At 42.1% G+C, this 11,162-nt stretch overlaps 1 protein-coding gene across 2 annotated transcripts in view; it reads left to right on the top strand.

Annotated features, from left to right (window-relative positions):
* Nucleotides 1-868: 868 nt before the first annotated feature.
* The window catches only part of LOC130281718 (CD209 antigen-like protein C), a 38,848-nt gene continuing 28,554 nt past the window's right edge, over nt 869-11,162 (top strand). The window contains exon 1 of one of the 2 annotated variants that reach the window (XM_056529245.1): nt 869-986. In XM_056529245.1, the coding sequence (XP_056385220.1) occupies nt 962-986 (25 nt within the window). In that variant the 5' untranslated portion in view covers nt 869-961. Of the gene's footprint in view, nt 987-7,504; nt 7,695-11,162 lie in introns of those variants that run through there. The other variant, XM_056529244.1, reaches the window with a different exon arrangement.

Genomic DNA, 11,162 nt, shown 5'->3' with positions numbered 1-11,162 from the left:
ATCTCTAATATATATATGTATATTTTTTTAAATTAAAACCTTTTAATTTAAGTTTGAAAATTTAAGTTTCCTAGTGGCCGGCTGCAGGCTGGCGTGACTTCACGCCTGAATTTGGACCGATGCCGGCCGGGCAATTGGTCCGAATTCATTCAGCCTGCGCTCGCTCCCTGCCTGTCAATCAGACAGGCGGGAACGAGCGCATTGGCTCCCTGGCCACTGGCTGGGAGGCTGCTCCTCCCGCACATGTCGCCGCTACTGCTGCAGGACTCTGCGGCGTGTAAGTATACTTAGGGGAGATATGTTTAGGGGGATCGGGGTTTTAACACAGGGGTTGGGGGAGAGCGGGGTTCAGGGTTTTAACAAAGGGGGGGGCAGGTTAGTGCGGTGCCGCGCCCATGGCCCTGACTTATTGTTTTCAACACAGGGTGCCTCCAGCTGTTTTACAACTACAACTCCCAGCATGCCCTGACAGCCAATAAATGTAAGGGCAAGCTGGGAGTTGTAGTTGTGAAACAGCTGGAGGCACCCTGTGTAGATGAACTAAGGGCGAAAGTCGGCCCCCCCAGCAGGCATCAGTGACGTTGTACCTGCTGGGGAAGTCTGCCTGGTAGTGAGCACACTACCAGGCAGACAAAAAAAGCATTTTTAATATAGTAAACAAATAAAAATTAAAAGCAGGGAGGGGGTTAAGGATTGATGGACAATAGGCAGGGACAGAAAAAAAAGGGTGGTGGGAGCTACCCTTTAAGTAATTTGCACAGGATGGGGTGTGGTAAGCACACTTTCATTACGGGTTGTGACACATTGCTCTAGAAGTGAATATATTTTAAATATGGTTTAGAGTGTTCTACATTGTAAGCTTCTGACATGCCACTAAACATCCTGTCTGACAAACATTAGAACACCAGGACTGAGTCTTCTACACTTTGCTTTTATTCATCGAAATATTCATTTTTACAGAATGAGAAGACATAAGAAACCAAAAGGTAATAATGTCTAAAGAAATAAGAACTATGAAACTAATGACAGATTCTTTTTACAGTTTATATTGCAGATATACAGAGACATTTTATTTCCTATTGTTAACATTTGTACTGATATTTTCCTTACATATTTATGACTATGGGTGCGTTCACACAGGCTGCAGACCGGCAGCAGGAGTTTTCTGTTCTAGACTAGTGTTGCTCACGAATATTCGCAATTCGAATATTATTTGCGAATTTCGCGAATATAGCGCTATATATTCGTAATTACGAATATTTGTTTATTTTTTTTTTTTCACAGTACACATCACAGTGATCACCCCTCTCTGCTTCCAGCTTGTGTGGTGTAAAGAAGGCTGTAATACTACTGTGTGAGACTGGCGTGCGAAAATTCGCATATGCTAATTTTCGCATATGCTAATTTTCGCATGTGCGAATTTTGTATATGCTGATATTCACATGTTAATTTTTCGCATACGGGAATGTTCGCATATGCGAAAATAAAACGAGAATATAACGAATATGCGAATATTCGCGAATATATGACGAATATTCGTCCATATATTCGCGAATATTCGCGAATTCGAATATGGCCTATGCCGCTCAACACTATTCTAGACCTGTCTAATACTAGGTATACACTTATGTTTTTTTTTCTGTTGTTTTTTGGAATACTGCCACTGCAGTTTTTGAGCCAAAGTCAGAAGTGGATCCATAGGTAAAGTAGAAATATAAATCCTTCCTAATATTTCCCATTTCTTACTCCCACTCCTGGCATTGGCTCAAAAACTGCAGTGGCAATTTTTCGAAAAAGGCCAGATAAAGACCTGTGTGGAAACCTAGCCTAAGGGTATGCTCACAAGGCGGAATTTGTGTGGAATGTCCGCATGGAATATTCCGCACGGACATTCTGCGGGCATTCTGATTTCAATGCGATTCTGCTGCACTGTTCACTTGGCAGAATTTCTACTCCAGATGTTTCTGCCGCTGAAATTCTGATTCCATTGTCCGCAGAAAGAAGAGACATGTCATAGCACCCACTGGATCAGGAAAATATGCAGAATTTCCCCACGTGTTTTCTGTGAAGATATTCCGCACAAATTCTGCTGTGTGTACCCAGCCTAAGGGTCTATTCACACATGCAGTTTCCTGCACATATTTGATGAGCAGAATAGAGATGAGCGAACTTACAGTAAATTCGATTCGTCACGAACTTCTCGGCTCGGCAGTTGATGACTTATCCTGCATAAATTAGTTCAGCTTTCAGGTCCCCTGGTGGGCTGGAAAAGGTGGATACAGTCCTAGGAAAGAGTCTCCTAGGACTGTATCCACCTTTTCCAGCCCACGGGAGCACCTGAAAGCTGAACTAATTTATGCAGGAAAAGCATCAACTGCCGAGCCGAGAAGTTCATGACGAATTGAATTTACTGTAAGTTCGCTCATCTCTAGAGCAGAATTCAAAGCTGCAGATTTCAATGTAATCAACTAATTCGCTCAATACAGAATAAAATCTGCACCTTCAAATCCTTTGCAGGATACTGTACGTGTGAATAGTTCACAAAATGTTTGCACTATAACAAATGTAGGCATTTGCTCCAGGACTACACGGTAAATTACTGATTAAACTCTATACCAGTGGTCTCCAACCTGCAGACCTCCAGATGTTGCAAAACTACAACTCCCCGGCATGCTGGGAGTTGCAGTTTTGCAACATCTGGAGGTCCGCAGGTTGGAGATCACTGCTCTACACAATTTAGAAGGTTGATAACTGCTGTACGTTTTGCAGGTACAAGGGGGGAATTCATTTTGCAAAAATATGCACCTTTTCTTTTGTTAATATTTCTAAAATGTGTACTTATGGTTGGCATAGAGTACAGTTTGTGATATCAATGTTTTAAAGGGGTATTCCACCTCTTCAGTGTTTTGGAGTATCTAAATCATCAATAGACATGCTTTACCATAGTTTCTTTCTTTCTAGCCTTTTTTTTTTTGTTGTTGCTATGTTTGTCCCTGGAAGTTGGCTGTGTGCAGCATACAACATTACTGTCGTCTTACCACCTCTGCGGCCCAAAACAGTACAACAGAAGTCAGGTGGTGAATGGGGGTTTGGCCAGCCCCCTTCATTGGGTATGATTTATCCATGCACGTGCCGACATATCAGCGCTAATCTCTTTCTCAGCTGTCATGGCTGTGTATGGCAATGGGCATACCGAATGCATGAAGGTTGGGCTCAAAGGGGGAGATTTATCAAAAGCTGTGCAGAGGAAGAGTGGTGCAGTTGCCCATAGCAACCAATCAGATTGCTTCTTTCATTTCCCCAGGCCTCTAAAGAGGCCTGTGGAAAATGAAAGAAGCAATCTGATTGGTTGCTATGGGCAACTGCACCACTCTTCCTCTGCACAGCTTTTGATAAGTCTCGCCCCAAGTCCTTACAAATTTGAACATTTTGCATTTTTCTACCTTTGAAGCTTTGAAGTGAATTTGAGGGTCTTTATGTTAGAAATACCCCATAATAGACCCCATCATGAAAACTGCCCCCTCAAAGTATTCAAAATGACATTCAGAAAGTTTGTTAACCCTTTAGGTGTTTCACAGGAATAGCAGCAAAATGGAGGCGCTAATTCAAAATCTTCATTTTTTACACTAAAATGTTCTTGTAGACCCACATTTTTTATTTTTACAAGGGGTAAAAGGAGAAAAAGCCCCCCCAATTTTTTTTTACCCCATTTCTCTCAAGTAAGGAAATACCTCATATGTGGATGTAAAGTGCTCTGCGGGTGCACTAGAGGGCTCAGAAGGGAAGGAGCGACATTGGGCTTTAGGAAAGCGAATTTTGCTGAAATGATTTTTGGGGGTTATGTCTCATTTAGGAAGCCCCCATGGTGCCAGAACAGCAAAAACACCCCACATGGCACACTCTTTAGGAAACTACACCCCTCAAGGAATCTAACAAGGGGTACAGGGAGCATTAAAACCTCACAGGTGTTTGACGAATTTTCACTAAAGTTAGACGTGAAAATTCAAATTTTTTTTTTTACTAAAATGTTGATGTTACCCCACATTTTTCCTTTTAACAAAGAGTGATAGGTAAAAATGTCCCCCAAAATTTGTAACCCAATTTCTCTCGAGTAAGGGCCATGTGCGTTTACAAAGCCCCCATGGTGCCAGAACAGTGGACACCCCCCACATGTGATCCCATTTTAGAAGCTATACCCCTCACAATGTGTAGCAAGGGGTGCAGTGAGTTTTTACACCCCACTGGCATTTGACAGATCTTTGGAACAGTGGGCTGTGCAAATGAAAAATTACATTTACACATATTAACCCTTAAGACACGGCAATCAAAGTTGATTGCTGCATCTAAAGTTAAAAAACAGAGGTGTCAGCAGAGAGCACTGTGGTCGTTACAGAAAAGAAATCCAAAAAGAAAATAATTTCCTCATAAGTATACTGCCGCTAATAAGAACTGGAAGGATTAAGATTTTTTTAATAGAAGTAACTTACAAATATAGAAAAAAAAGGGGTGTATGTGCAGCTCACAATAAATAGTACACACCGAGGTCAAACTAGGGCATGCAACTATACCCTAATTGCACAAAAAAGGAAAAGCCAATAGTGAGAAGTTGCCCGGACCTTCTAAGTGAGTAAATAATAATATGGATATTAGATAAGGAAATTTAAATAAATAATTGTCTGGATCGTGCTTCAATAATAATAATATAAACAATTTATTAAAATAAGATAGACTATAGTTAGTTACTTCTCACAGGGCCCATGTGAGAAGAACATATACAATAAAAACAACCTTTAAGTAATAATGTGCATAAATATGTGAAATAACAAAAATTAAGACAATATTAATGGCATAATGACAATAACACTGGCATATATTTAGTTTCTAATGTGCAGCTGGTGTTTAACCGCTGGTATCTAGGCACCAACTGCACAATAAGCGAAATATAGCTGAGGGTGCCTGTATAATCGTTTCCCTCTTTAGAATATAATGTATCCTTGTAATAGTTCAACAATTTGCAACAGTTTAGTGGAAACCTGGGTAAGAGGCGCTGTTTCCGCAGTGCAACGTTCCAGGTGGTAATGGTAGAATCCAGCAAGGTGGAAGCGGTGGCGATTAGCACTGGCAGGCGCCGATGGTCGCAGATCGCCGGGAGGACGCTGGCGCTGGCAGGCGCTGGAGATGGTAAGTCCTCACCGCTGGCTAGATGGAAACAAGGACCGTACACTGGATATGAGGAGCTCACCTCGTGTTGCCGGCGTGTGACGTCAGCTGCTGCTGGAGCCGGGTTCGTTGCACTAGAGGTAGTTGGCAATATTTGGACCGGACTGATGTCGGACTGGATGTCCTGATGGTCTTAGCAGTTTGTAGGCGATAAACCAGCCTTGGTGGATAGGCACAATTTATAAAAATTTATATGCCAGTGGTCATGCCCAAATGGACTAGACGCGTTTCAGGGTTATTTAATGTAACCCTTTCCTCAGTAGTCATATGGTTGTCATAAACTGTTTCCTTTTTATAGGAGCACAAATCCCGCCCGTTGACTCATTCCTGGATATTAATGAAAACAGTGAATGGAATCAACGGATAGGTTCCCTAGAGAGCAATACTAAGTAGAGATGGGTATAAAAAAGCTGTGTGAATACTGTTGAAGATGTAAAGTTGCGTTTTTGCAAACAATGATTTTATAATATTAAATGTAAAATCAAATAAAACAAAAAATTGGTGTTCAATAAAAAGAAATATTAGAAAAAATTTTGAGCAAGTTAATTTTGAACATAAGAATAAAATAACACTTGAGAAAGAAGTGTAAATTAAAAGAAGAATATGAATGTAAATTCTGTAAATAAAATAAAAAATAAGAGGTATGTTATAAATTAGGATAGAAATAAAAATAGAAATAAAAATAAAAATAAAATGAGATAGAATAAAATAAAATAAAAATGAAAAATAATAAAAAAATAATAAAAATGAAAAAATGAAAAATAAAAAATATGTAAATAAAAATAAGAATATAAATAAACAATGAAAAAATGGAATTAAAAATAAAAATAAAAGTAGAAATAAAAATAAAAATAAATACAAATAAAAATAAATATAAATAAAAGTAAAAATGAAAATAAAAATAAAAATATTTTTTTTATAAATTGTGCCTATCCACCAAGGCTCGTTTATCGCCTACAAACTGCTAAGACCATCAGGACATCCAGTCCGACATCAGTCCGGTCCAAATATTGCCAACTACCTCTAGTGCAACGAACCCGGCTCCAGCAGCAGCTGACGTCACACGCTTGCAACACGAGGTGAGCTCCTCGTATCCAGTGTACGGTCCTCGTTTCCATCTAGCCAGCGGTGAGGACTTACCATCTCCAGCGCCTGCTAGCGCCAGCGTCCTCCCGGCGATCTGCGACCATCGGCGCCTGCCAGCGCCAATCGCCACCGCTTCCACCAGGACCTTGCTGGATTCTACCATTACCACCTGGAACGTTGCACAGAGGACCCAGTGTACCGGCACCATCTACACACTGCGGAAACAGCGCCTCTTACCCAGGTTGCCACTAAAAGGATCGGTAACATTAATTTGAAACTGTTGCAAGGATCCATTATATTCTAAAGAGGGAAACGATTATACAGGCACCATCAGCTATATTTCGCTTATTGTGCAGTTGGTGCCTAGATACCAGCGGTTAAACACCAGCTGCACATTAGAAACTAAATATATGCCAGTGTTATTGTCATTATGCCATTAATATTGTCTTAATTTTTGTTATTTCACATATTTATGCACATTATTACTTAAAGGTTGTTTTTATTGTATATGTTCTTCTCACATGGGCCCTGTGAGAAGTAACTAACTATAGTCTATTTATCTTATTTTAATAAATTGTTTATATTATTATTATTGAAGCACGATCCAGACAATTATTTATTTAAATTTCCTTATCTAATATCCATATTATTATTTACTCACTTAGAAGGTCCGGGCAACTTCTCACTATTAACTTACAAATATGTTTAGCTGCGCACGCTGTCCCGCCATCCAATAGGAGCGGCGTGCGTAGCGACGGGATGATGGCGATGGAGAGGGACGATCCATGGCAGAATTGATGGCCCAGAGCGACGGGTACGTGATGGTGGCAACGGAGAGTGATGATCCAAGGCAGCGGTGATGGTCCGGAGCAGCGGGAACAAGTGAGTATAACTTTCTATATTATTATTACACGGATCCCTCAACATAAGATGGATTCAAGTAATGATGGTTCATTTGGAACGAATTACCAAATGAACCACTGTACTGGCCTCTTACATCCTAGGTATATTAAAGGGGTTATCTGTCCACCAAAGTGATAAAAAAAAAACTGTCTTTTAGCTTTAATAGGCGTACATTGTCCTCTAAAGTTTATCCAGCAAGAGCCCTGTATTCCATAGAACCCAGGAGAGTTCCATTTGTACAGTTCCAGAATTCATCATTTCCTGTTTCCCCCTTCCCGTGAGCTGGTCCAAGACTGCAAATCCCATGAGACCTTAGGTGGACTGGAGACATGCTTGGCCAATTGCTACGGAGCACGCCCACGACTCATATATATTTAAATTGTGAGTGAGCACAAATGCAGGCACAGAGGGCGGAAATCACTCACCATAACCTGATATGCGGCGGCAAGGTCACATTAGAAGTACTGAAATACGCTTGGTAGAAGGTAAAACAATCCTATTGATGACTATTATACATTTGTGTTTGCTAGAAAAGTAACAGCTCGGATAGTTGGCCAGAATACCCCTTTAAGGCTGCATTCTCACTGTGATTTGAGTGTATGGCTGCCGGATCCGGCTGGGGGAGGGCAAAACTGTGCGCTCCCGTACCCCAGCCGGACCGGCGCCAAACTCCATTGACTTTAATGAGCAGACGGGAGTCAAACAGTGACTCTGGTCAGCTCATTTCTGGCCTCTATCCGGTTTTGTGACTGGACCTAAAACCGCAGTAAACTACAGTTTTAGGTCCGGTCACAAAACCGGACACAGGGCAAAAATGAGCCGACCGTGACTGTTTGACTCCGGTCAGCACATTAAAGTCAATGGAGTTAGGCGCCGGTCCGGTTAGGGTACGGGAGTGCATGGTTTTCCTCTCCCCCAGTCAGATCCGGCAGCCGTACGCTCCAACCGCAGTATGAATGCAGCCTTGTAAGCCCTAGAGGATGCTCTATGGCTAATGCTAGACATCTAACATCAGGGTGATGGCCAACATTAACCCTTTAGATATCACAATTAAAGTTGACTATGGTATCTAAAAGTGCCAAAATAGACTTTCCGGTTGCTCAGGATAGCTGATTGGGACCACTGCAGTGAAATTGTTAGGTCTTAATCAGCTGAAAGAATGGCTGGAGGTCCCTTACCATGCTCCTTGTCATCTGATCAGCACTCCCTCTATGCAGGCAGCCTCAGCATCCTGTAGTAATGGAGCGCCGATAACACTTATCAATGCCTACAAACACAGCACAGCATTGTTCAGTGTATGCAATTGAATGATTTCAGGTAATAGTTTCCTATGGGGACTAAAAAACAGTAAAAAAAAAAAAAAAAAGTATGTTAACCCGTTCCCGCAAAATCAGTTACATGTATGTGGGGATCAGGGCTGACTTGCCGCATCACCACGTAAATGTACCTGATCATTTTAAACTGTCACAGCGTTGCTGGGCGCTGTGACAGTTTATTGAGCTCGGCTGTGTTGCACAGGCATAATTCAGTGGAACACAGATGTGTACTCCTCTGAATTATGTGTATGATAGTAAAAGAAAATGAAAGTGTTAAAAAAAAATTGAATAAATAAATAAAAAGTGTGGGAAAAAATAAATAAAAAAAATAATACATTATCGTATCAACCTGCAGAGTAAAGTTAACATGTCATTTATACAACATGACGAACAACCTAATTTTTTTTTTATAAAAAACAACCGCAGAATAGATGTCTTTTAATTTATACCACCTCATAAAAAATTAAATAAAAAACGATCAGTGTCACATGTACCCCAGAATGGTACCAATGAAAGCATCAACTTATCTTCCAAAAATATTTTTTCACCTTAAGGCCTCTGCAACTTTGTATGATCCATACAACAAAAATCCATACAACACACCTTCTGAGGCCTGTGTGGGAGACACATAGCGCACAAAGGCCACATATGGGATATTTGTAAATACGTTAGGATTTGAGGAATAAATCTTGAGTTGCAATTCTCTGTCAACACCTGCTGTGTTACAGAAAAAATGGATTAAAATGAAAATCTGGAAAATTTTGGCTAAACTTATAAACCTTCTAACATTCTAAAAAAGTTAAATAATGTTTATCAAATGATGAGAACATTAAGTTAACATATTGTAGATGTAAATTAATCATTCATTTGGTGTGTCATGACTATGAATACAAGCAGAAAATGTAAAATAAAAAAATGCAAATCTTTCATTTTTTTTGCAAAATTTTGGAGTTTCTCACAAAAAACTCAGAATATATCAATCCAAATTTAGCAGCAATTTAAAGTACAATATGTCACGATAAAAAGAATCTCAGAATTGCTTTCATAAGTAAAAGCATTCAAAAGTTTTTGTCGAATAAGGGGACACATGTCAGATTTAAAAAATTTGCCCTGGTCATTAACCTCTTAAGGACCAATGACGTTGTGGAACGTCATGGCACCCTGGGCTTTAAGGACCAATGTCGTTCCACAACGTCATGGCGTTTTCCGGTCTCTGTCGGCGATCGCCGCAAATCGCAAGGGAAATCGCCCTTGCGATCTGTGGCGATACCGGGCTGATCGGGTCTCTGGGACCCGACCGCCCGGTAATTTTGCATGATCCCGGCTGTCACAGACAGCCAGGGCCATGCTGGAGCCTAGGAGCGAGGTGGCAAGCATGCCACCTCCTCCAATCCCCTGCGATCCATCCGTTAACTAACCGACCAATCGCAAGGGGGGGGGCGGTTACTTCCTCCCGCCCTGCCCTGCTCCTTGAAGTCCGGAGAGGACGGGAGGAAGACCGGAGGATGCGGCGGGGGACGGGGGAGTGCTGGGGACCAGCCCCAGTACTTACCTCGTCCCTGAAGACCCGGATCCCGGCGGCGGAGACGGCGGCAACGGCGACAGGTGAGTTGATCTTCAGCCGTGGTCTGGCCCTTTACAGCAATGCGCGTCGCCGTAAAGCGACATGCATTGCTGTAATGGGACCCTGTAAACTACAACTCCCAGCATGCCCAGACAGCCCTTGGCATCTGGGCATGCTGGGAGTTGCAGTTTTGCAACATCTGGAGATCCACAGTTTGGAGACCACTGTGCCCTTACAGATGTTGCAAAACTACACATCCTCAGCATGCCCTTACTGTCCAGGCATACTGGGAGTTGAAGTTCTGCAACGTCTGGCCATTCAGATGTTGCAGAACTACAACTCCCAGGAAGCCTGGACAGTTTTGGCATACTGGGAGTTGTAGTTTTGCAACATCTGGAAGGGCACAGATTGGGAACCACTGTATTAGTGGTCTGCAAACTGTAGTCCTCCAGATGTTGCAAAACTACAACTCCAAGCATGCTGGGAGTTGTAGTTCGGCAACATCTGGCTCTAAAGATGTTGCCGAACTACTACTCCCAGCATGCCTGAGAATGTTTGGGAGTTGTGGTTTTGCAACATCTGGAGGCACACTGGTTGGGAAACATTGTCTGTTTCCTAACTCAGTGTTTCCCAACCCGTGTGCCTCAAGCTGTTGCAAAACTATAACTACCAGCATGCACTGATGGACTGTGCATGCTGGGAGTTGTGGTTTTGCAACAGCTGGAGGTCCCCCCCCCCCTGTGAATGTACAGGGTACATTCACATGGGCAGGGGGCTTACAGTGGGTATCAGGCTGCAAGTTTGCGATGCAGCAAATTTTGCGCGGCAGCTCAAACTCGCAGCGGGAAACTCGCTGTAACCCCCCGCCCGTGTGACTGTCCCCTAAAAACAATACACTACACTAACACAAAATAAAATAAAAAGTAAAAAAACACTACATATACACATACCCCTACACAGCCCCCCTCCCCAATAAAAATGAAAGCGTCTGGTACGCCACTGTTTCCAAAATGGAGCCCCCAGCTGTTGCAAAACAACAACTCCCAGTATTGCCGGACAGCCGTTGACTGTCC

This window comes from Hyla sarda, chromosome 7 (genome assembly GCF_029499605.1).
Source record: "Hyla sarda isolate aHylSar1 chromosome 7, aHylSar1.hap1, whole genome shotgun sequence".
Classification (NCBI taxonomy): Eukaryota; Metazoa; Chordata; class Amphibia; order Anura; family Hylidae; genus Hyla; species Hyla sarda.
Note: the sequence above shows the minus strand (reverse complement) of the source record. Positions and strands in the feature narration are given on the sequence as shown.